The 27,421-nt window shown below is 39.1% G+C and overlaps 1 protein-coding gene and 1 pseudogene across 1 annotated transcript; one reads left to right on the forward strand and one right to left on the reverse strand.

Annotated features, from left to right (window-relative positions):
- Positions 1 to 12,227: 12,227 nt before the first annotated feature.
- The window catches only part of LOC127653919 (replication termination factor 2-like), a 28,972-nt pseudogene continuing 13,778 nt past the window's right edge, over positions 12,228 to 27,421 (forward strand).
- Positions 23,675 to 27,353, reverse strand: LOC127653886 (beta-1,3-galactosyl-O-glycosyl-glycoprotein beta-1,6-N-acetylglucosaminyltransferase 7-like). Its single transcript, XM_052140701.1, has 3 exons — positions 26,399 to 27,353; positions 24,847 to 24,942; positions 23,675 to 23,925 (listed from the first exon to the last, which is right to left on the reverse strand). The coding sequence occupies exons 1-3, from the start codon at positions 27,351 to 27,353 to the stop codon at positions 23,675 to 23,677; spliced, it is 1,302 nt and encodes a 433-aa protein (XP_051996661.1).

Consider the following 27,421-nt stretch of genomic DNA (forward strand, 5'->3'; position numbering starts at 1 on the left):
TAAAAAATAAAAAGTAAAAAATCTGGTTACGCTGACTCAATAAGATGTGATGTTATTCTGAGCTCATAATGCAGCCGGGGACTATAATGACGCCTCAGTGAGCAAGAATGTCCTCAGACTCTGTTAAATGTGAAGAAACGACCCACATCAACAGATATTGAGAGCTCTACAGGGAGGGTGAGTGTGAGTGTATGTGTGATTGAGAGTGTGTGTGTGTGTGCATGTGTGTGTATGTGTGAGGGTGTGTGTGTTTGCGTGTGTGTGTGTATTTGTGTGTGTGTGAGCGTGTGTGTGTTTGCATGTGAGTGTTTGCGTGTGAGTGAGTGTATGTGTGATTGAGTGTGTGTGTGCATGCGTATGTGTGTGTTTGTGTGTATGTGTGTGCGCGTTTATGTTTACGTGTGATTGAGTGTGTGTGAGTGCGTGTTTGTGCGCGTGTATGAGTGTGTTTGTGTGTGTGTGATTGAGTATGTGTGTGCGCGCGTGTGAGTGTGTGTGTATTTGTGTGTATGTGTGAGTGAGTGTATGTGTGTTTTGTGTGTGTGATTGAGTGTGTGCGCGCGTGTGTGTGAGTGGGACTGAGTGTGTGTGAGTGGGATTGAGTGTGTGTGAGTGCGTGTTTGTGCGCTCGTGTGTGTATTTGTGAGCGTATGTGTGATTGAGTGTGTGCGTGCGTACGTGTTTGTGAGTGTGAGTGTGTGTGTTTCTGTGTGTGAGTTTGTGTGTGTGTGTGTGTGTGTGTCCAAAACCCTGAGTGAATAATGATGTGTGTAGTAGCACAAAATTTAAAATTCACAGATCACTTCTCACATGCGGACTATTTATATGAAATATGTCAGTATGTTAGACTGCTGTAAGTTTGTTTGATTGGCAAGACTAGACAATAAAGACCTTAAATCCCCAAAAAGATTTCTGAATGATATGGCTTTCCAACAACCAAATGGTCTCAGTTTAGGATTGTATTATTATTTTCTTCCATATTTTAGATTAATTATCTATAATTAATTAATGTAGTTAATTAAGGTAATATTTCCTGTTCAAGAGTGAGTCCAGAGAAGTCTTCATGCAATAATGTGTTTATTTTTATTCTAAAATTCATTATTTTATTGCAATATTTTCTTATATTCAATACTGAATCCAGTGAGTTCCTGAAATTAAAATATTGGATTGTTGCCATGTTTCTTTCTTTCTTATTTTTGTACCCTGAAATATGTCTTAATTCTAGACCTTTTATTTTATTTTATTTTGTGTGTGTGATTAAATCAGATTTTAAGGGGTAATATTTCCTTGTTCAACAGTGAATCCAGGGAGGTCCTGAAATTAAATTTTCTGCCTTAATTTTTCCTCAGATATATTTCAGGGAACAAAAAATAAAACAGTGTTAACACTCAATGCGGTAATGTTTTTTTTTTTTTTCTTTAGTTTGAATTTGATGCTGGTCTTCAAAATCAAAGTGCCATTTTATACAGTGTACTCCGTTATAAAATATAATAACTATAGGAAATGCACTCCTACAAGCAGATATCTTGGTGGCTTTGGAGGAAAGTCCCTCAACTTCCTAACTTCCAAAACAACTGGTCTGATATCATAACAGAGATCATCTCCGTCACCTCTCCAGCACGTCTGATTCAACACCCCATCTCTATCTTCTCTATTCAACCTCTCTGTGGGGCGAGTGCACACAGGCCTGACCCTGCGCGATCCCTCCTCACCTCATCAAACTCTCACCCAACTCCAGAAACAACTGCCCCCTGGCCAGCGCAGGTGAACTGCTTAAATCAGCTTTAACACACTGATGACTTCCCAGCTAAGATGAATGGTGTGGGAAAGTGAGTGGAGGTGAAATTTATAGGTTCAAAGGGCCGAGCTCTTGAGAAAGAACACTGCAGAAGTGGGTGGAGAGGAACGCAGAGAAGAAATCCCAAAAACCTGAGCGGATCAGTGAATGTGGGGCAGTAAAATGGACAGTTGTTGTCCACTCTGTGCCTGTGCTGGAAATATGTAACCTGTTCCATCATTTTGAATAACTTTGTCCCAGAGACACATTTTGAGTTATGCACCGAAGAAAAAAGGAAAGCATTTGAAGAGCATTTTCTGTCTAATGTATATAAATAATGTCTATATATATATATATATATATATCTCAATTATATTCTGATATGATTATTTTCCTCATGTGAGAAGCTACTCTCAACTCTGCAAGTTTATTGACAGCCTTTAAAAATATTTGCCCATACACTTCCTCTTCCCAATGGGCGCCTGGCCCATAATCCTCCTGCCTCTTTATTAGATCATTTGTCAAACCCCCATAGCTCTTTACTTGTCTTCTGTTTCATTCTGGCCACTCCCCCTTTCCCTCTCTTCTCCTTTGAGAGAGTTGTTTTGCAACGGGCTTCAGTGTTTTAACTCCTTGACTCCTTCTCCTTTCTTACAGTAAAGAAAAATTTACAGCTGATTAGTCTGTGCTGTAAAGACAGGACTGGTCCTAAAAGCAACTCACTAGAACACTAGAAAGACAGACAGATAGATAGATAGATAGATAGATAGATAGATAGATAGATAGATAGATAGATAGATAGATAGATAGACAAAAAGAAAGGCAGACAGATAGATAGACAGACAAACAGACAGATAGAAAGATAGATAGAAAGATAGATAGATAGACAGACAGGCAAAAGAAAGACAGACAGACAGACAGATAGACAGATAGATAGACAAAAAGAAAGGCAGATAGATAGACAGATATATAGACAAAAAGAAAGGCAGACAGACAGATAGACAGACAGACAGACAGGCAAAAAGACGGACAGATAGATAGATAGATAGATATATAGATAGATAGACAAAAAGAAAGTCAGAAAGACAGACAGACAGATAGACAAAAAGAAAGGCAGACAGATAGATAGATAGATAGACAGACAGATGGAAAGATAGATAGATAGGCAGACAGATAGATAGATAGACAAAAAGAAAGGCAGATAGACAGACAGATAGACAAAAAGGCAGACAGATAGATAGATATACAGACAAAAAGAAAGGCAGAAAGACAGACAGACAGACAGACAAAAGAAAGACAGACAGATAGGTAGACAAAAAGGAAGGCAGAAAGACAGACAGACAGATAGACAAAAAGAAAGGCAGACAGATAGATAGACAGATAGAAAGATAGATAGATAGACAGACAGACAGAAAGATAGGCAGACAGATAGATAGATAGACAAAAAGAAAGGCAGATAGACAGATAGACAAAAAGGCAGACAGATAGATAGATATACAGACAAAAAGGAAGGCAGAAAGACAGACAGACAGACAGACAAGTTGGTAGAGAATTACACACAAAATAGGAAATGCAAGGGAATTCCCAGACAAGCAGTGTAAAATGGTATCCGTGTTCATCCATCTGGCAAACTGGCAGGCGCACACACCGCTTCCCAATACTGAGACATTTCCCTCTTAGACAGAGAGTGCTGAATGTGGAAAAGTAAACTGCAGCTCATTGATATGCAGAGGCATGCGGTGCAGGCAGAGAGTGCTGCTGTTATTATTGGGGTACAGCGAGAGGAGGCCTGGCGCACTCTTCCACATCGCCTCAGTGCATGTCTGCATCGCACACAAACTTATCACAGCCACAGGTATGTCTCTCAGCCCAGTGGGTAACCCCTGGCTGGCCAAGGAGCTGCCAGAAGTCCTAACCTCTCCCATCAGCCTAACTCGATCTGAAAAGGCCCAAACAGCCATTTACAAGTTTGGCTGAGTTGGGGGTTGCACACCGATCCAGTTTTAGAGGTATGGGTTTTCCTTGGAATTTCAAGCTTCAGGCATCCTTTATTAGGAACGTCGACTCAGCCATTTACTGATACTTCACTGTGGTGGAAACAGTCTTGAGTCCTTCAAGAAGACGGACTAATTAAGACAGACATCAGTAAAATTGTGGGAGAGCGTGCATCATCCATATGAGTCACCATATTAGTTGGAATATTCTGTTTTGGGTGGTTCCATTATGGTGATACAAAATAATCTGGAAAACTTTATAGACTATGTTACTCAGAATGCTCAAGGGCTTAAAGCTTTTCCCTTGTCATATTTCCAAGTTGAAAGTGACAGCGACACCATCCCATTCATTTTCAATGAGAGCACAGCGACTTCCGGCGACACGAGCTGTCATGACCATTGGCGACCAGATGTGGGCGTGTCCAGTGATGCGACAAAGTTGAGACAAGTTTAACTTAATTCAAATGAAGAGCGACTTACGGGAGCGACAGCCAATACGAGAGAAGATGGTAGAGCTCACGTGATCCTTCTCTCCTGCACTAATGGAAAGATCAGGGGACCCACCCTCTGCAACAGCTCATCAAACTGGGTCCTGTCAAGCCTGAAGTACTGCTGGAACCGGACTTCATCCAGCCGCAGCTCCTGTATCAGCCGGTGGTACTCACCGTGCTGACTCCAAGATTGAATGGTTTTGTGGACCCAGACAGACCGGAGTTTTCGCCGCAGATAAAAAGCCGCTATGGCAAACAGCACGCCTCGTTTCTCGTTCATCTTTGATATAAAGCATTTTATGTACGGATTTCATTTATATTTAGTCTTTTCCCTCCAAAATGTTTGTTTTTAGCGGCAAGAAAATTGATTTGCTGTCAACAGCAATGGAATGGCATCCGTGAATGTCAATTATAAACGTTACTAGGCAACCAGTAGTGGGAATGCCCACTAGCGACCTAACAAATTCACTGACAGTGTGAACGTAGCTTAAAGCGGTAAGTGTTGTGGGCGTACAGGCACGCATGAGCTCCATTTTCCGTGTGTATTGTCCACAAGGGGGCGCCAAAAGCAAGTTGATAAGTGAGATAGTTTCAGCTGTGAAGAATGAAATACAGGGATGAGGAGGAATGAATGTTTTATCAAATGTACCCCACACCTACACGCAACCATACATGGAATAAAAATGTAATGTTAGGTGGAAAAATGCAACCTCTGAACCGCACTTAACACTGATTATGCAAACACGATTACTTCCTAGTTTGGACATGGGATCTAAACTCGAGTCGCCCACTCTGCTGATGCAATGTGCTTCCAGTTGTGCTAAAAGAGAAGGTAAACATGCTGGAGTCCTTGTAAAAATGTCTGATAGGAGATAGTGCTTCTCGGTGAGTCTGCATTATGTGTCTGATCCTAGGGTACTGGAATACGCAGAAACAACATGCAAAATAAATATTTGCATGCTTTATGACAGTATGCAGGACTTTTTAAATTTTTTCCAAGTAGGATGTTGGAAAATGCAGACTTTCCGAGTTGAACAGAATGAAGCATTAGAAGATGGTAAAGTGACGCTTTGGAAGTATGCAATCAAATTGAGATGGTGGACAACTTGTCTTCTGACAAGGATCCAGAGAAAATGGAATTAGTCACGGGTTGTAGTTCCTAATTTGGGAAATGACATTGGCGCAAAAGTGAGCTGTCAAGGAAACTTCAGATGCAGGAGTAAGATTATGGTGGAGTGACGGTCGACGTGTCTTAGCTACCGCATATATTGTCCAGTCATCCTTGAAACTCTTTGTTTGTGCTTTATCTTTGGCATTGATGGATTTCCACCATATTTCTTTCTATCCACGCTGTAATGGGACACCTTGCACTTTTACACTACAGGTGAAACTCGAAAAATTAGAATATCGTGCAAAAGTTCATTAATTTCAGTAATTCAACTTAAAAGGTGAAACTAATATATTATGTAGACTCATTACAAGCAAAGTAAGATATTTCAAGCCTTTATTTGATATAATTTTGATGATTATGGCTTACAGCTTATGAAAACCCCAAATTCAGAATCTTAGAAAATTAGAATATTGTGAAAAGGTTCAGTATTGTAGGCTCAAAGTGTCACACTCTAATCAGCTAAACACCTGCAAAGGGTTCCTGAGCCTTTAAATGGTCTCTCAGTCTGGCTCAGTTGAATTCACAATCATGGGGAAGACTGCTGACCTGACAGTTGTGCAGAAAACCATCATTGACACCCTCCACAAGGAGGGAAAGCCTCAAAAGGTAATTGCAAAAGAAGTTGGATGTTCTCAAAGTGCTGTATCAAAGCACATTAATAGAAAGTTAAATGGAAGGGAAAAGTGTGGAAGAAAAAGGTGCACAAGCAGCAGGGATGACCGTAGCCTGGAGAGGATTGTCAGGAAAAGGCCATTCAAATGTGTGGGGAGCTTCACAAGGAGTGGACTGAGGCTGGAGTTACTGCATCAAGAGCCACCACACACAGACGGGTCCTGGACATGGGCTTCAAATGTCAAACGTCTTACCTGGGCTAAAGAAAAAAAGAACTGGTCTGTTGCTCAGTGGTCCAAAGTCCTCTTTTCTGATGAGAGCAAATTTTGCATCTCATTTGGAAACCAAGGTCCCAGAGTCTGGAGGAAGAATGGAGAGGCACACAATCCAAGATGCTTGAAGTCCAGTGTGAAGTTTCCACAGTCTGTGTTGGTTTGGGGAGCCATGTCATCGGCTGGTGTTGGTCCACTGTGCTTTATTAAGTCCAAAGTCAACGCAGCCGTCTACAGGGACATTTTAGAGCACTTCATGCTTCCTTCAGCAGACAAGCTTTATGGAGATGCTGACTTCATTTTCCAGCAGGACTTGGCACCTGCCCACACTGCCAAAAGTACCAAAACCTGGTTCAATGACCATGGTATTACTGTGCTTGATTGGCCAGCAAACTCGCCTGACCTGAACCCCATAGAGAATCTATGGGGCATTGCCAAGAGAAAGATGAGGGACATGAGACCAAACAATGCAGAAGAGCTGAAGGCCGCTATTGAAGCATCTTGGTCTTCCATAACACCTCAGCAGTGCCACAGGCTGATAGCATCCATGCCACGTCGAATTGAGGCAGTAATTAATGCAAAAGGGGCCCAAACCAAGTACTGAGTACATATGCATGATTATACTTTTCAGAGGGCCGACATTTCTGTATTTAAAATCTTTTTTTAATTGATTTCATGTAATATTCTAAATTTTCTGAGATTCTGAATTTGGGGTTTTCATAAGCTGTAAGCCATAATCATCAAAATTATATCAAATAAAGGCTTGAAATATCTTACTTTGCTTGTAATGAGTCTATATAATATATTAGTTTCACCTTTTAAGTTGAATTACTGAAATTAATGAACTTTTGCACGATATTCTAATTTTTCGAGTTTCACCTGTATAGTCAGGGCTGGACTGGTATTCTGGCATACTTGGCATTTTCCCGGTGGTTCGACGCACTTTGTGGTCGATCAGGGTGCAGAATGGCCATTGGGAGAATCTAGCGGGCCCGCGCTATGAGCCGTCGCGCTATTCAGAACGGACCACAAAATATGCAGAAAAGAACAGCGATTTTTATATTGCTAGATTTGTGCAAAACTCAAGGGTGACCTACGGATTGTGGATGGTTGCCAGGGCATTGCCATGTGGATGCTATGGGTTTATTTTATGCTTTATTCCTTCTGTTGTTCATTTGGATGAGCTTACTCACCGGTTCTCCGATACACCGTAGCTTGGTCCTCGCCACTCCTCCACCCTCTAATGGACAACAGGATCAGAGGCAGACCTTTGGCCCCTGGTGGACAGAATGCCCCTTGCCCCGCATTTTTGCCCCGCATTTTTGGTGAACTGTAGTGGTCTCCCTCGCCCTTGGCAGCGGTGACCGCTCCAGGCAGTTGGTTGGGAGCCCCTCCTCCCCTCGTGGTTGGCGGCCGTTCCTCCGCTTCCAGGCAGCCGGGCCGCGGCTGCTACGTTGCGGTGGATGGTAGTGGCGAGGACTCTACTACGGCGTATCCCTCCTCCTTCCCGGATTTCAGCACCAGTGTAAAGGGGTTAATTTAAAGGAGGAGGCGAGAACCGGCTTGACGATATAAATAATATTTTAATGAAGAACTTAACCAAAAAGTCAAACACACAAAGGTGTCGGACAGCTGTCCGTAAATCTCTCTCGCACTGCAGTCTCCAGTCGGCCTTTATCCCTCTCTGAGGCTTGATTAGCCTGATTGGGGCCGGATTTGCAGAATCACAACCCGGCCCCGCCCTCAGCCCTGACACACACTCTTACAGTACTGATATAATATAAACCTTAAATGCAATACAGCTTGGTGTCAAATGCAAAATGCAAAAGTGAAGTTTAATACGTAGGTTTAAATGACTAACCCTAAGAAAGAGCAATAATAATAGAGATGATTGCCTTAATAATCACCACTAATTACTATAAATGATTCCCAAGAAATGCAGTCTGTGTTAGACCACTTGCTGGGGCAAACTCTAGTAACTGTAGTTTAATGACCTCCTTGAAAATCCACAAATATTTTAGAAATTGCCATAATAAGTGACAAATTGTCTGAGCAGTTAACTTATCCAGGGGCATTCTGTAAAAAAGGTGCAAAAGCTTATTTTCAAAGTGTTCAAAGATGTCCAGTACACATGGCCCTCAATATTTTGATGGACGACTCCTTGAAACTCAATCAAGATATGTTCCCCTCCCTGAATGAACTATAAGGCTTATTATTTTAACCCCGAATGCGCTGCATGATGTCTATACCATATCTGCCTGCAAAAATTTCCTCGGTATGCTATGCTTCCGGCTTTAGCATGAAAAACAAAATCCACATTCCTTCGGGTTTTCAGAATTTGGCCTACTTGAAGCAGCAGAAGACTGGTCGAGTTGGGATGGGAACTGGCCAATTCAAACACAGAGATGCCTGGCCAATTAGACATGCAAAAAGCATTTGATTCAGTGCCTTGTGAACTCTGGTGCATTCAAGTAAAGCACGCCTCATCTGCACGGCCAAGTTCAACTTGATTGCACCCTAGTCATTAAACGTTGTGATCGCATGAACGGGATAGGTAGATTCTGTTACTGTTTCTGAAAGAAGCTGAAAACATGAACATCTTATGTTTTTATTTCATTATTTACTCACTCTCATGTTGTTCCTTATCCTGTCTTATATTCTTTCTTCTATCTTATAAAGCAAAATTACAGTAGATGATTAAGCAACATAAAAGTCGTCCACACGACTCGTGCTACATTCCGAATCTTCTGAATTCTGGAATTTGGGTTGTTATTCACTGATAATCTTCCCCTCTGCTGCAGCTTTCAAATCTTATTTGCAGTCACATTTGATTGAACCATTCCATGTCGTGATTGGTCACATGACAAGCGAGAAATTAAGGTGTGCGCTGTGCATCTAAAAGTGCATATTTTGAATTGAACACAAGCGTTAATGGAATTTGATTGGAGAAGATTATCAGTGAATAATGGCTTAAATTTAGTTTTTTTCTCACCCCACAGGCACATTTTATGTGTATTTTTTTGTAAGAAATTTTTCTTCTTTAGTAAATGTATCTTGTTTAAGGAATATTTAAATATTTTTTACTGGAACACTGCAAAAATAAATAAATAAATACAATTAAAATAGCATTTTTGTCTTGTTTTCCAGTAAAAATGTCTAAACACTTGAAATCTTATGCCATTTTACTTGTCAAATAATTATATATATATTTTTTATTATTATTTAGATATGATGTTTACTGGAAAACAAGACAAAAATACTAATTATTTTTATTTTCAGTGAACACTATATACTGTATATATATATATATATTTTTTTTTTACAGTGTATTCCTTAAAGCTCTTTCACAGAAGATGGCCTTTGTTGTAGTCTGGGCCACAACTTTTATGGATGGTAACAACAGATTTTCAGCCAAACTCAATTTGAAATGTTAATGTAGTGACAATTAAATTCAGATAAATGGCTCTGTTTTGCAAGTGTGCTCAGAGGTGAATCTAAGAGAGTGAATCTGTATATCAAAGCAAGAGAGAGCTAGAAAACAATTATGGATCCAGTGATCTGCACTAGTGTGTTGAGAGACACTTTAAGAATTTCAAAGTGTGCACTAAGAGTTTAGAGCTCTCCTTGATCTAATGAAAATTGAGAGAGGCATACCTAATCCAATAAGAAACATAACACAATTTCTGAATTACTGGTAGAGCATATAGATAATGGAGATGAACTATATGGTTTTATGTGATAATGTAAAGAAGAAAAAAAATAAAGAAAAATGTACTTGAGGCCATGCAGTTTAATAAACGATATAGCCGCAGTACTCCTTTAAATATCGCAGCACAATCTAATGGTCACTCAGATGTGCGTGTCAATGTTAAACCAATCAGCCGTTCCTAAAGGCACAGGAAATACACTTTATAAGCACTCACCTCCTCTATTAAGACAACTTTTAGCCCTCACCTACAGAATTAGACTAAGTGGCCTGTCACTGACTATTTCGATTCATATTCATTGTCGAAAGTGTCAAAATTGCAACGAAATAGCTGAAAATCCAGCTGCAGCATAGACGGGCCTGACTACTAGAAATATTGCCAGAGATCATTTAGACGGACTGAGACCACTTCTATTTAAATTAATCGGAGAAATGACAACGGCCATCCAAGAAGCTCTCGGGCTCAACGGTCAACGTATGTAGGAAGGAAGTCCCGCCTTACATGTCAAAGAGCCAATCACCTTCTAGGTGACATCACCTGTCAATCAACTCGCATGCACATTAGCAATACAAGCCGGGAAAATTTCGTGTTTTAGCTTAATATGAGGTCAAGAAGCACAATTTATGATTCCAATATTATCAGATTTTATTGCTAATTTTAAATATCTTCTTTAATCATAATCTTGACTGACCATTTTTGAGATTTCAAGGTTCCCTCATTCAAGAAGATAGGAGCTGCACTGCCATGACTGACATCTATTATACACTATGTACACAAAATAGTTACTCTCAGGACCTTCAGGAGAAAAATGTCCTCATTGAAACCCATTAAAACGGCAATATTTGATCCCAGAGCCTTTAAAGCATAAAATCATGAATTCTATGATATTATACTTTCATTCCAGAGCTCTGGCTTCAGTATTTGAATTTTTTATATTTTCCAACAGATGGCGCCATTTTCTCATGTTTAGCCTATGGAGCAAATACATGCTTTCCCTCTATTTACTGTTTGCTGTATACATACCAATTTAATAAATGATGCAGCTAAAATTGTGTGTGTGTGTGTGTGTGTGTGTGTGTGTGTGTGTTGTGTGCGCGTGCGCGTGTGTGTGTAAAAAACAACAGTGGCATTGACTTGGACATTTTTGTCCTCCAAGATCCTGAGTAAAAAAAATTTTTAATCTGACTACAAAAAATAATTATGCATCAAAATCAATGTTGTTTCTAATCATTGACTCATCCCAGACTATGATAATCCCCCACCAAAAAATAAATAAATAAAAAAAATAATTCCCAAAAGCATTTTGTAAATGGAAAATAATTAATTTTTTCCATAAAAAAAAAAAAAACTTCAGTGGCATTTTATAAACAAACCGGCATTTAAAGGGTTAAAATACTGAAAATGAATATTTGGTAGTTATGATCAGGACTACCAAAATCAACTAATTGAAAGTGGAAAATAATATTTTTTTTTTTTGACAGACATTTTTGTCCTCTTAAGGACCTCTGAGTCATTTTTTTTTATTGACGCACAAGGATTAAATTACGTGCTTATTTTTCAACGTCATCATCAGTGTTGGGTGTAATGCATTACTAAGTAATTAATTACTGTAATTAAATAACGTTTTTATTGACAAAACTAAAGTATGGGATTACTCCAGGACTCCCTGGGAGAAGAGTTACTGTAACTCAATGGGACTTTTCCTGGTTAAATAAAGGTTAAACAAAAAAAAAAAAAAAAAAAAAAAGTAAACTCTTAATTTTTCATGTAATGACATGTTAAAATATATGTTTTCTAATTTAATTCTCCCTCCTTAAATTCTTTGGCTGGTTCATGAATAATTGATTGGATTTTATATGATTTACTTGAAAGAATTCAGAGGACTGTTTCATGTCTATCCTTGTATTTTTCATCTGGTCGAGGTTGATCAGGGTTTTAGAAAGTGATTAGTAATAATTAATGCAATTACTTTTAATTATCAAACTGCACTGTAGAATATGTAATTAGTTATGAGTAATGAATTACTTTTTACCCAACACTGGTCGTAAAACTAAAATAGGGTATCTAGCGCCCTCTTCTGGTCTGTGCTTAAAACAACATGTAAGAAATGTAATTTCCTGAAAACGCGAAAGGGGGCGCTGTCTAAACTGAAGTCACACAGCGGTCACTCTTTACTGAAACTCTTTGGTTGTTTACACGGATACAGGCTTTCACTGTAAGCGGCAGTCATAATTTCTCTCAGTAATAAAGCTGTTTAAATCAGATTTTCATCATGGGGTGTGATGGCGGAACAATTCCCAAACGACATGAATTAGTTAAAGGACCGAAAAAGGTTGAAAAGGTAATTAAACATTCTTTAAATACTTGTGAATTGTCAATTTCTTCTCCGGAAGTCAGCTCGTAGCGAATTAGCATGAGAATGTCTCGAAGTTTGTATGTTCTACATTCATAGTGAAATAGAATTGGAATAAACAATTATTTTGTTTATATTTGTGAATAAATGTTTCTTAAACCTTTATCAATTGGCTGGCTGCTAAATTTCAAGTGTCTAGGCTATTTGTTATGATTTTCAAAATAATCATCATCATTATATTGCCATAGTGTTGTACATGTGCTATTGATTTAACATGGGTTTGAGATAATATCATGTTATTATTTTAAGTGATATGTTAATACCATTAGTGCATGAATATGGTCATCTTTCAGAACCATTGTATCATCATTTGTACCCATATAAATTGGATTCACAAAAAAATGTTAGGACTGTTGCATACATGCACTTAAATACAATTAAAGTTGCAATGATATAATATGTTTTTAAATGTGAAATGATTCATAAATGTGCAATGTGTGAGTGTAATATTATTAGACTTAGAGGAACACTGATATATCAGTTTAACGATTAATCTGTGCCGATAGTTGCTTTTTGGGACTTTTGGTTTTTGGCAAAAATCTGTCGATAGTTGCTGATAGTTATTTAATCATTTAGGCATTTCAAAATAAGAGTCCCCAGTGTGTTTTGGCTTTGTGTAGGTTTTGTGTCATTTACATTTATGCATTTGGCAGATGCTTTTATCTAAAGTGACTTACAGTGCACTTATTACAGGGACAATCCCCCCGGAGCAACCCGGAGTTAAGTGTCTTACTCAAGGACACAATGGTGGTGGCTGTGGGGATCAAACCAGCAACCTTCTGATTAACAGTTATGTGCTTTAGCCCACTACGCCACAACCGTTCCATTTATACTATAACTCTGTTTTCTATTTTTACATTCAATTTGAAAAACTATTATAGGCCGGTTAATTGGTTATCGACATTTCCCACCACCTTATTTACATATCGGCAAAATCCCCTATCAGGTGACCTTTAATTAGAATGATGTAATATTAGTTTTCTATTCTCAAACTCTAGCCAGCATTCGTGTGTGGACTAATTTTGTATTTATTTACTTTATCCCCTTTTCTCCCAATTGTGGAATGCCCAATTCCCACTACTTAATAGGTCCTCGTGGTGGCGCGCTTACTCACCTCAATCTGGGTGGCGGAGGACAAATCTCAGTTTCGGCCACTTCTGAGACCATCAATCCGCGCATCTTATCACGTGACTCATTGTGCATGACATCGTGGAAACTCACAGCATGTGGAGGCTCATGCTACTCTCCACAATTCACACACAACTCACCACACGCCCCATTGAGAGAGAACCACTAATCACCACCACAAGGAGGTTACCCCATGTGACTCTACCCTCCCTAGTAACCGGGCCAATTTAGTTGCTTAGGAGACCTGACAAGTTGTGTAACAAAATGTGGAAATTGTGTTATGTGTAAATCAGGTGTTTATTGTAATTGTCATGACAAAACTGGAAACAAACTTGTCCAGATAGAAACCTTTCTGATCTCTGGACTCTCCGTACGGTTCATCAATTATACATTAAAATTGTTTGACATACTGGCAATAAAGTACTTTTATATATTAAAAGTTAAAATCCATATTTTCAGTGAAAATGTCACATCCATAATGCTGGAATTGCCATTATGTAGAATTACTTATGTATGTAGAGTTACAGAAACTCCATTACTATCTGTATAACTTTGGTTAATAGATCAGAACTTTTTGTTTTACAGGTTGATAAAAATGCAGAACTTGCTGCCAAATGGAAATATTGTGCTCTGAGTCAAGAGAAGTTAAAGCGTCCCATTGTGGCCTGTGAGATTGGCAGGTGAGTTTGTTCTTTGCTATTTTGTTCGTCTAATTAGAGTGGTGTGTGTCCAACTGAAACAGTTGCACAAAAAAGTTTAAAGTCATATTCCAGGTTCAATCCATGTTAAGGTCAGTCACAGCATTATGGCATAATGGTGATCACCATAAAAATACATTTCAACGTGTCCCTCCTTTTCTTTAAATAAAGCAGAAATGTGGTTGCAATGGAAGTGAATGGGGCTAGTCCGTAAATGTAAAAATACTGATTGATTCATAAGCGTACCCACAAGACGTGAATAATATGTGTGTTAACATTATTTTTGTGTGATAAAATAGCTTGGCAACTTTTTTGGGGGGGAAAAGTTATGATTTAAACCACCTTCAAGCTCAAATAATACATGAGTTTCAACAGAAGAATTAATGTAAGTGCTTTGATAAAATTATAAGTTTCACATTTCTGCCTTTAAATCCTCCAAAAATGTACCCATCAATGTCCGTTGTAAGCGTCTCACTGAAACGTAGATTTTTTCACTCCAAAATATTGTCGATTGAGCTTAACTGGTATCGAACCCAGAATATTCCTTTAAGATTATTGACAGAAGCATTGTGCTAATTTAGCTAATTGTGCCAGGTTTTCTTCACATGTTTACCTCCCTTATAAGTTTTTTCATAGTAACTGTGGTTTATTATGGTATCATTACTTTCCTTTTCATGTATTTTTTGGTACTTGCATTTATATAAAGAGTGTTAATTATATGTAGTTGAAGTCATTTAGGTTGAAGTCATTAAATCTTTATGATTTAATATTTGCAAACTATAGTTATGGCAAGTTGTTTAGGACATCTACTTTGTGCATGACATGAGTAATTTTTCCAACAATTGTTTACAGACAGATTATTTCAATTTTAATTGACTGAGCACAATTCCAGTGGGTCAAATGTTACATACAGTTAACTGTGCCTTTAAGCAGCTTGGAAAATTCCAGAAAATTGGAGGTGTACCTGTGTATGTATTTTAAGGCCTACTTTCAATCTCAGTGCCTCTTTTCTTGACATCATGAAAAAAAAGAAAAAAGGACCCTGATTTTTCATTGGAAATCAAGTGGCGTGTAGACCCACCATAGTAAAAATGGTGGGTGCATAGTCCATAGACCCACCATAGTCTGCGTGCTGCAATATCGAGGGAAGCCATAGTGGCAGTGGTGGCTCAGTGGTTGAGGCTCAGGGTTACTGACCAGAAGGTTGGGGGTTCAAGCCCCAGCACCACCAAGATGCCACTGTTGTGTCCTTGAGTAAGGCACTTAACTCCAGGTTGCTCCGGGGGGACTGTCCCTGTAATAAGTGCACTGTAAGTCGCTTTGGATAAAAGCATCTGCCAAATGCATAAATGTAAAATGTAAATGTAGTAAAAACATAGCCTGCATTTCCTTTTATGTTACATAGTTTTGTTCATGGTTTTCAAATACAAGGACATGCATCATTTTTACATTTACATTTACATTTATGCATTTGGCAGACGATTTTATCCAAAGCGACCTACAATGCACTTATTACAGGGACAATCCCCCCGGAGCAACCTGGAGTTAAGTGCCTTGCTCAAGGACACAATGGTGGTGGCTGTGGGGATCGATCCAGCAACCTTCTGATTACCAGTTATGTGCTTTAGCCCACTATGCCACCACCACAGCATCAAGTGACATTATTTTTGTTTGTCAACAACAAAATCTACAGGAAGTTCTCTCTCCATGTCAGGTCTGCCTACTGTTTGAGAGGTTCGCCTTGACCTCCTCCAAAATGCTTTAAACTAGAAAAGTCTCACTAAAATTGAAATCGGTCACATCAGTTATTAGGTCTGCGTGCTGCAATATTGAGGGAAGCCTGAGTTGTTGCACACGCCAGAGAGAATAGTAGACTATATCATGTTTGTGGGCTGGTTCTGTTACACTCGTGTGAAAGTGCAGATGAGAAGCCTTTAGCTTATTGTGAGATTATCGGTAAATCTGCCTCAGCTGTCCTAAATAGTCTATCACTTGGGCGGCTGCCGACATATCTACAATGGGAGAACCATGGCATTGTTCTTTCCCTGCTGTCTGCTCCCCACCAGTTGAGAAACACTGCTTTAACTCACACACACTCTCACTTATGTCAGAGGCCTTGCTTCTGTATGACATTTTCTCCGCTGCATGTGTGTGAGTGTGTGTGGCGCAAGTTGACGAGTCTGACAGGCAGTCAAGGAGGAAAGGAGATGCGCACGCGCAGGTGAGATTCTCCGTCCGGTTGCATTTTTTTCTCAATACCGTAAAACCACTGCAACCTTAACAGCAAAGGCCCTTGTGAAGATGCTGTAGGAAACCGGTATATAAGTATCTATATCCACAGTAAAACAAGTCCTATATTGACATAACCTGAAAGTCTGCTCAGCAATGAAGAAGCCATTGCTCCAAAACTGCCATCTTACTTTTTGGACAAATGTCCTCAGGTGTAATGAAACAAAAATTTTACTGTTTGGCCATAATATCCATCATTATGTTTGGAGGAAAAAGGGTGATGCTTGGAAGCTGGAGAACACCATCCCAACCATGAAGCATGGCTGGCAGCATCATGTTGTGGGGGTGCTTTGCTGCAGGATGGACTGGTGCACTTTACTAAATAGATGGCATCATGCGGAAGGGAAAAATATGTGGCTATATTGAAGCAACATCTCAAGACATCAGCCAGGAAGAAAAAGCTTGGTCACAAGTGAGTCTTCCAAATGGACAATTACCCCAAGCATACCACCAAAGTCAAGGTATTGGAGTGGCCATCACAAAGACCTGACCTCAATCCGTCTGCGAGCAAGGAGGCCTACAACCCTGACTCAGTTACACCAGTTCTGTCTGGAGGAATGGGCCAAAATTCCAGCAACTTATTGTGAGAAGCTTGTGGAAGGATACCCAAAACATTTGACCCAAGTTAATGACTTTAAAGACAATCCTATAAATAATAACAAAGTGTACTGTATGTAAACTTCTGACCCACTGGGAATGTGATGAAAGAAATGTATTTGGCTAAGGTGTATGTAAACTTCTGACTTTAACTGTATCTTGAGTTTTACAAAGATACCAACAAGAGTATAGTGTTCTCACCTCTGTTTGACACATTTTGCCTTGTTTTAAATTAATATCACATAATTCTGCATATGTCCCCCCATAGTGAAAACAGTGTGCATGTTGAGGGCCTACCTATTACCATGCTCACATCAAGTATCTATGGTTTCTATAACAAACTATAGCATTTATGTAAAATACCTGCCATAATTGTATTAAAAAGCAAGTGGAATCCACAAAGCCTAGTAATAATCTACCAAATAAACTAGACTCTACTACACAAAGTACTATATTGAAACCATAAAAAGTGTATTGAAAGTATCATTTCTTCCACTAGACTGTATAATAAAGATGTGATCATCGAGTACCTGTTGGATAAGTCAGCAGAGGCCAACCACTGAGGTTGTGGCTCACATCCGTGGAATCAAGGTCAGTACATGTTCAACTGTAACAATGAGCCCTGAGAGTTTTTAAGTCATGCATAAAAGTGTGACTATAGGCTTGTTATAGGACCATATACCTGATACATAATGTTTGAACTGTGTGTGTGTGTTAATGTGTTTTGTAGGATGTGAAGGAGTTGAACCTCACTGATAACCCAGCATGGGAGGGTGAAAGCAGGAACATTAAAGGAGATTGTTATGAAGACATGAACTGTGCCATGTTCATATGTCCTGTCGTCAGTCTGGAGATGAATGGCAAACACAAGTAAGACAACATACTGTCAGGTCATGCACTGCTATTGACCACAGATAAAATAGATTTCACTGCTGTTTTCAGGTGAAATGAACACTATAGGTGCTACAACAATTTTGCATTTTATTCACTTTCACACAAATCACGACTTCAAAGGCTGATTTATGACTTTATAAAGACGTATTTTTCGCTCAAACACTGCTGTTACGGTAACTAAGCACTTTCACCATAACGCATCATTTGAAAAACGATACATTTTAACCCTTGTATTACAGACTCACCTACATTTACACACTTATTCCAATATAATTATATAAATCTCACCTGATAGAGTGATGGACTTTGGACTCTAACGTACGCAATTCGAGCCAAGCCAAACACGCAAGCTGACACGTGAGACGAAAGTGTCATAGAAGCCACACAAAATGATGTGGTTGCTTCAGAAAATGTGCTTTTCATGTTGCACTTGCTGTTAGGACACTATCGGTTTTGGTTTAGGGTAACAAAGTCTCTTTTGTTCACCTGTCATTTGGTTTAGATCACTATTGTTTAGGTTTAAGGTAAAGTTTTAGGTTAGGGAGGTATGTTTCACTCATTAACACCTTTGTCTAAAATTCACTTTAAAAACCTCATCGGAATACAACACTATTTCACTCGCTTTTGGTGCCCCCCGCTGGATATTTTACTGGAAAACTGCAGTGAAATGTGTAATGAAGCTCGTCATTTCACTTTGCAAAAATGTCATGTAATATTCATGAGATCAGGCTGAAAATATGAAGCCTTTTCCGAACACACGTGTGAGATCAGTGACAGAGTTCCAGGCAATAGTTCTAAAACACCTTCTCATACTTTATTATTACTATTATCCAGATGTTAATATTACAGGAAAGTCATTAAAACATGGAAATATAGGAATTATGTAGTGATAGACATATTTGAAACTCTTATATTTGAGCTTCTTAAAAGTATCACACTGTTCATGAAGTGCATCCTGAGATGCTTTTTAAATGGAATTGAAGGACTGTCCATGTATACTGGACAAATGATAAATATATACATTTCTATATCCATGTTCCCTTGAGGGTGTTATAATACATGTGATTTTAATTGCAATGACTTTGTGTCAGGTTTTGTTTCCTGTAGACGTGTGGATGTGTTTTCTCAGAGCGAGCACTCAAAGAGGTCAAGACTGAGATCTGCCATAAGGTGAGTGAACAAAAACCCCTATGCTTTTTTTTTTATGTTTGCATGTTCCCCTCTGGGCCAGCTATCGCTGCATCTCTACCTTTTGTGTTTGTTGATTTTCTGTGTAAGTGCTTTATTGGATCAGCTGTATGCTAATAATTTTCATGAAACCCTACAGGGTAAAAACCAGTGACATTGCCAGAATATGCTGCATTTGTTTACTTCATGCAAAATATGTTTAATCTTCTTCATATGTCTTGGTCAGAGCTCTTGGATTAAATATTTGTTTAATAGATTAGATTAGATTAGGTTCAACTTTATTGTCATTGTGCAGAGTACAAGTACAAAGACAACAAAATGCAGTAGTAGAAATGCAATAATAGATTATGCTTTTGAATTTGCCAGACTAAAGATTAATTTTGAATTTATTGATTAAGGGTGAATGGTTTCCTTTATGATGTATTAATGCCTAATTGGATGGTCAAAATAAGACCGTTTTGTGTAATGTTTTAATAGGAATTAAAATGTTTTAAGTAATAATGTTCAACAACAGTATATTAGGACTATAGTCCTAGCTGAAGACTATTGTCGGCATGCCGCGTAGTGGATCCATGTATTTAGAGATACAGTTCACTCAAAATATAACTCTTTGGCTGAACTTTATACCTTGTAATTTCAACTTGAGTACTTCAATTAGCCTAATTAAATGAAGTAAACCCAACAAAACTAACTTGCCAAAACAACTCAAATGAAACTGTTTTTTTGTGATATGCTAGCTAGTGACAGGAGATGTTGGGGGAAATGTGGTGGGAAGTGCAACTTAGTCATTATACCTTGACAATTGTGGATTTTGATGATACTGGTAACTAAGGTGGTGGGAAAGGCTGATAACCAATTAATTGGCCAATCGTTTTTAAATTAGATTTGTAGAATGTAAAAATAAATAGTTTTTTTCCCAACTATGATGGCACAGACAAAGAGTCCTAAATGAATAAATTCCCAGATGCAGTTTGTCCTTAATTAAAATATGCATAACACTGAATGCGACACCGGGGACTCTTATTTTGTAATGATGCAAAAACTATCCTCAACTATCGGCATATATTTTTGCTGATAACTATAGTTCCATAAAGCAACTATTGGCACGATCAATAGGTAGAACCGATATATCGGTGTACTTCTAATGTAGAATACTCAAAATATACTGGTCCTCAACATACGCTCAAGCTCCACTCTTCACCATGATGGGAGCGGCTGTGGCTCGGGTGGTAGAGCGGGTTGGCTGCAGTCGCAGGGTTGGTGGTTCGATTCCTGGCCCACATGACTCCACATGCCGAATGTCTTTGGGCAAGACACTGAACCCCAAGTTGCTTCCAATGGCAGGCTAGCGCCTTGCATGGCAGCTCTGCCGCCATTGGTGTATGAATATGTGTGTGAATGGGTGAAATGCACTTTTATATTTATATTTAATATACAATGATAAGTAGCTTAATTGAAACCATTATTTACCTTCATATATTTTTACTTAAATAAAGTTTGTGAATAAACAATGTGTGCTAAAACTAGTCCACTTATCCTTTTCTGTTATACTGCGCAGCATTTGTAGATGTGTATAATAACTCGTAGCGGTTTGGAATTGTGCGAATGCTTGAGCATGAAGTACGTTTTCTTTCAAAATATATATGAACTGCTCTAAAAGCTCTAAAAACACGAGCCCATGAGCCTCACATATGCACAGAACAGTGCGTCACCTGTTGATTCAGAAGAGCCTTTTGCAGTTTAATTATCACATATGGCCATTTATCTATTTTGATTAATTGTGCAGTCCTGAAGGATCGTGAAATTGACTATATAATGGCCAAATAAAAGCATCATTAAAATCATTGTGATATTCACGATATTGAGGGTGGATGCAAGAACACTTTCAGGGTGAACAGCCTTTCAGTTTACATGTCAGGGACTATATCTTCTAGCAGAAGGAGCCGGTGCATTGCATGGCTGACAATAACCTTTATCTGCGACAATATAGTGGTGGTACATTATTGCTAATAGTAATTTGGTTTATAGCCAGTAGATACGACTGGACAATGGCTTATCATCATATGTGAAGATAAGAGCTATAGTCAGCCAGCAACTGAAGTTGTGTACTTTTCCGTACTTGTAAAATGTAATCTGGTAATGATCACCCTGCTTTTAATGTCTATACGTTCTACTGTGTGTACGGAGAATGGTTGGGCTTGGACTGGTTTGGACCATGGCTAATGAGTGTTGATTTGTCTGCAGTGTACTGTACTCTCAGTAGTGAATGATTAACTCTGCAGTCCCCTGCTTCATTTTAATTGGTTTCAGGCTCGGTGAGCTAATGAATATCCGTCACATTTGTCTTAATCAGAGCATCATGGCAGAAATGGGGAAATTGCATGCAGTCTTTAAGCAGTATAAACAAGTTTACATTGAACATGGCGTGCTGATCTGTGCTTTGAAAAACATACGGAAAATTTGAATATGGTATGTAAACGCCTGAGGGATTGATATCTCTGAAGCCAACATTTTAACTTCATTGTGCTGTTTATCATAACATGTGGTTATGTATTGTGTTACATATATTTTAGCATTTGAATGCCCATCTATCATGCCTGTTTTTGGCTCGAGGGAAAGGCGGCCGGTTCATATGGCCAGATAAGAGGCTGCAATCTTTTCTATTGCAGTATTGCTCAGATGACGCATAAAGACCACAGTTTCATATATACACTAGCATGGGCACAAGCACCTGTTTATCAGAATTCAGGAAATTCCTTTTTTTTTTTTTTTCTCATTGTCTGAATATGTGAGTGGTGCTTGCCCATGCAAAATTCACCATCACAAATCACAATGCTAAGGTTTGATTTTTACATCTTTTGTACACCTTTTGTAGCTCCAAAAATCACTTTAAGGAAACATAGAAGTATTCAACAAGACTCCAGTGGTTTAATCCATGTCTTCAGAAGTGATATGATAGGTGTGGGTGAGAAACAGATCAATATGTAAGTCCTTTTTTTACTCTAAATCTCCACTTTCACGTTTACATCTGAATGTGAAAGTTAAAGTGGAGATTTAAGAGTAAAAAAAAGGACTTAAATATTGATCTGTTTCTCACCCACACCTATCATATCACTTCTGAAGACATGGATTAAACCACTGGAGTCTTGTTGAATATTTCTGTTTCCTTAGCTTGATTATGGTAAAAGAATATACGTGCATAGCGTGACTTAATCAAGCATATTCGGTGAGAAATTCAGGCTACTAGACTACACCGGTTATAAATAACTTGTGAATGCGCTGTAATTTCATTCTCTGTGTCTGTTTGGGTCACTCTGCATTATCGTAAGTGAAAACGGCACGTTGTGTGCGGAGAAAATCCTCGGCAGCCTTGATCCCCTCCCTGTACAGCTCCAGAATGAGAAGCAGCGTGTCTGATCGCTCACACCACGGACACTTTCATGCATTGCATTTCATATTTTGGGAGTTTCTTATGAGGTTCAGTTGAATTGGGAATAGCTTTTTAAAATGTATGTCGCATGATATGGTGATGAGAGGATGGAGACTTGAATGATAATAAGACAGGAGCTGGCGAAGAAACCATTGCAGCGCTGCATTTGAGCACATAAACTCAAAAGACACTGCGGCTTGAATAGCAGAATCAGTTTGTGAAAAGATGATAAATGATTTCTGTGAAAATTATGTTGTGTAAAACAGACCACACTTAAGAGGCAAGAAGCATTATTAGAGGCAAATGTAAACTAAAGCAATAGCTGCAAACGCATAGAAGTAGCTTTACCCTGAGGTGACATGTGAAAAAGTCTAATTGTCCACCCCTACTGTTTGAACGCTCACGACAGTATTGCAATAAGTAAAACCATAGGAAGCAATTGCACTATATTGCACATTTATAACTTTTATCAACAATTTTTGGACAGTCAACTACAAAGAACCTTGAAAAAGAACATAAATAAATCTTAATTGATTTCGACTACAGTTTATCCCCTTAATGAATGCTTCAGAAACTGCATTAAAATGTTAATTGTAAATTCATAAATAATGACTAATGTTACTTTTAACAATACAACAGTTATATTACTAGCTATAGTACTGAAACACTCACAAAACTATTAACATTCACACAATGTTAAAACTTCAAGAGCTGTATATTTGTCTGTATATTGTGTACAGTATGTCCTGCAAATTTGTATTGTTGAACGAAGTAAATCTTCCACTGAGGTCTTTGATATTTTCCCTTGACATTTGTAAATGCAGCATACATAAAGTTTTGGTTTCGCCACTTTAACAAGCACAGGAACGGATGCTAATGGATATAACAGCTTATTTTGTGATCTGTCATTTTGGATGGTTTTAAGACTGTGGTAGTTGTCAAGCCTGAAAACAATAGGTTACTATTGGTTAGAATTTTGCCTTAGTTCCCTTTCTTTATGACAGTCAATCAGGCTATATTTGGTCCAAAACAGTCTTTACGTTCAACCTCCGGCTGTTTACATTGACCACTTTTGCAAGATTCCATGATGGCTGAATGGGAACTTTGGCTTGTTGGAGAAGTTTATTCCTGTGCCACAGTTCCATGCAATCCAAAGCTTCGAGGAAGCTTGCAGTCTCGAATTTATTCGCAAACATGCTGTCTTTGTTAACGACCCATGGTAAATCCCCAATCCCGAAGATGCAGATGTCCCTGACATATCGTCCTGTGAGTACAAACACAGCATTCTTGATGTCATTAGATGTGAGGTTGTAAATACTCAAGGCAGATTGTGGGATTACGTAATATCAAATTAGATATTGAACAATTTACTCGATGTGATATTACACAATATTGGTTGCAACTGTAATGTTTTGATTGCACAAAGACCTTCACTGCAGAAAATCATTTTCTTACACAGTATTTTTTCTTTCCCTAATCAAATGTTGAAATATCTATAAAACAAGATACATTTACTTCAGAAGAAACATTCTAACAAAATCTTTATGCTTAAATCAAAGAAAGAAATTGCCAATACGGTAAGATAAAAATCCTTTTGTTTGCTTCTTGTTTTAAGCATAACATAAACCTCACAATTGAAAATTGTTAGACTTAATGTAATTTTGCTTCTCAGGTAAATGTGTCTTGTATTGTGACTTGATTGAATTTGCCTGAAATGAATACAATATTTTAATTAAGAATTGTTTGGCGGGGACTGGGTAGCTCAGCTAGTATTGACACTGACTACCACCCCTGGAGTCGCGAGTTCAAATCTGGGGTATGCTGAGTGACTCCAGCCAGATCTGGCAACCAAATTGGCCCGATTGCTAGGGAGGGTAGAGTCATTTGGGGTAACCTCCTTGGGGTTAGTGGTTCTCACTCTCAATGGGGCATGTGGTAAGTTCTGCGTGGATTGCGTAGAGTAGCATGAGCCTCCACATGCTGCGAGTCTCCGCGTGATAAGATGCAGTGATTGACTGTCTCAGAAGCGGAGGCAAATGAGACTTGTCCTCCATAACCCATATTAAGGTGAGTAGCCACTTCACCACAAGGACCTACTAAATAGTGGCAATTGGGCATTCCAAATTGGGAGAAAAGGGGCTAAAAATAATAATAAAAAATAATTGTTACCCATCCAATTTTGTACCTTCACAGCCTTGGTGTGCAGTTCCCTCTTGGTCCCTCCATTTGATTGCACGAATATTGCCTTCCCACCCGCCTTTGACGAAACTGCCAGGTGCTTCTAAGGAGACAATGGAAGACCATGTGATTCTGAGCTCACCACAGCTTCTCACGAAATCTGAAAGCACTTTATGGCAACAAACAGCAAGATGCACCCATACTTCTGAGAATGCAACAGTTCCGCTCCTTGAATTTGATTGGCCAAGTAGCTTTCTAAACATCATTCAGCTTGTCTTTGTTCATGGATTTCTAAGTTGTTGTTGGGATTTTGATTAACTCCAGTGACTCGAGTCTTTTAAATCCATTCATTAAGCGTTTTGTTCACCTACCATTACGCCAGCAAGAAGCAACAAATGTGCATCTTCAGAGCAACGCAAATGTTGTCATTGGCACGTTATACGGTGTACTATCCGTGTACAGCCAAATTTTTTCACAACCTGGTCTCATAGTGAAAACGTGGCTCTATGTACAGTTTTGCAAACTTATTTAATGTGTCTCCAGGTACAATTCCCTGGTGCTACAACAACTCATTCATTCACTATATATATACATATATTAACTTATTTTAACACAAATAGCTTGCACGGTAGCTCAACTGATAGAGCGTAGATAGACCTGATGGACCGCGGTTCAAGTCCAGCTGACACATGACACAATAGAGTCGTAGAAGCGGCACGAAATGAGGTGTCTACTTCTGAAAATGCTTGTCACCTGGTTCATAATTAACCCTAACACCTGTCTCTCGTTATAGTGATGTGGAGGGAGACATAAAAGGTACGCCGAGTGCCCAAAGAGGGAGAGAGAGAGTATACAGAAAGAGAGTGACCAGCAAGCACAACAGCTACGAGCAGAGAGTGCTTTTTCATTTATTTATAAACTTTATTTTATTGACGGTTACTGTCGATTGTGTGTGTGGAACTGAAGATTAAAAACCCTGACCTTGAACTTGCTTCGCTGTCTCCTAACTCCTCCATTGCCCCAAACGAAGAGCTTTTTACAGAAACATTGCCATTACTAATTCAAAATGACTCAATATATCATCCAGTGATGCTAGAGTAAATAATATAAAATGTCCTTTGATAATAATTTGGTTTGAAGTTAATGGAAAACTTTGCGAGTTGCTCTCCGTGGTGGTGCAGAATTTGACACCGTCTTCAAAGTCATAGATGGGCAGCATCAACAGATGGCGAGAGGTGGCGACGGTATGCGTACCTTCATAAAAACATTATTTTTTCTAATTTTAGGACGTGCCTTGTTGTCTGTCAGACACGTCCAGCGTTTTGTTGAGAAATATGGATGAAGACTATGAGTAGCTCTCACTCTCTCTCTCTCTCTCTCTCTCTCTCTCTCTCTCTCTCTCTCTCTCTCTCTCTCTCTCTCTCTCTCTCTATATATATATATATATAAGGCAGATATAGGTTGATAATCATCTGGAAAATTTTCTGATTATCGATGCATGGAAAAGACATAGATTCCAACCCTAGTCAATGTAATTTCTTGGTGTAGTTTTAGCTTACCCTCCAAGTGATTTAATGTTACCCAGTAATGTTCATCAGGGCTGAAGGTATCTTTAGACCACTTCAGCAAGTCTTGGGCCAGCGGGCTGCTGAGGGCATATTCCACAAACTGTCTTGTCAAGGCGTAATAAGCAGTCCCAAAATAGATAGTCAAGTTGTGCGGAGGAGGTCCCTTCTTTGCACCCTTGCCCTTTCGTGCCACATGGGAGTCTTTTACCTCTTCGTACTGAAACTGAGTCCTGTGCTGCATAGTTGGTGGCTGCTTGACTCCAGGTGTCATATTCCGGTCTTTCCATTCAGAGCTGTGCATGTACCGGACCAACTCCAAGTTGGTTTGGATGGGGAAGTCCTGGCCACACAAGTTTATAACTCTTCTCCATTTTGTTGGAGATCTTACCAGTTCCTTCATGCAGTTGATGTCAGCCTTAAGACGGGAGAAGCCAGCGTAGACCACCCTTTCGCTGACAGATGGCAAGAAGACATTTGGGAAGCACCTTACCAAGTTCTGGACAGTTTTCTTGTATTCTTCTGGCGCTTTAGCGTCTATATGAACGCAGTAGACGTTCTGAGGTGCATAGATCGCTCTCAGGAGCCTCACAAATGTTTCTAGCTCCTTGTGTATGGTGATGATGAAGGCCAAAGGGAACTCTTTTTCCTCTTTGCTCAGTGGCATCATAATGAATTGAAGTTCTGACCGCAATCGAGTGCAGTTCACTTTGGGTTTGTTGATATTGCTGATCTCCTTACAGTTCTTTCGCTGCCATTTATACCCAGAAGATGGCGATGGAAGAATTGGACAGTTGTCGGGCAGGGGTGGGCAGCTCATGACATTTGGAGGGCCAATAGCTTGAGGGATATTGGATACTTTGACTTTCATGTAGATGGTGAAACAGATTAGTATGCAGATTCCAAGACAAAGGAGAAAACCGCACTTGGTGCTCTCAAGCTGGACCATAATAGTCCAGCATTAGAAAAGCATCAATAGATCTTCTGGAACAGAGCACAAAAACAAAAATTAATTAA

This window comes from Xyrauchen texanus, chromosome 13 (assembly GCF_025860055.1).
Source record: "Xyrauchen texanus isolate HMW12.3.18 chromosome 13, RBS_HiC_50CHRs, whole genome shotgun sequence".
NCBI lineage: Eukaryota > Metazoa > Chordata > Actinopteri > Cypriniformes > Catostomidae > Xyrauchen > Xyrauchen texanus.

Excerpts from the sequence above, each read along its gene's own strand:
- LOC127653886 (XM_052140701.1), bottom strand. The coding sequence starts at position 27,353 with ATGGTCCAGCTTGAGAGCACCAAGTGCGGTTTTCTCCTTTGTCTTGGA. Across the intron at positions 24,943-26,398 it reads AACATTAAATCACTTGGAGG|AAGCACCTGGCAGTTTCGTC; the intron begins GTAAGCTAAAAC and ends TTGTCTCCTTAG. Across the intron at positions 23,926-24,846 it reads TGCACACCAAGGCTGTGAAG|GACGATATGTCAGGGACATC; the intron begins GTACAAAATTGG and ends TTGTACTCACAG.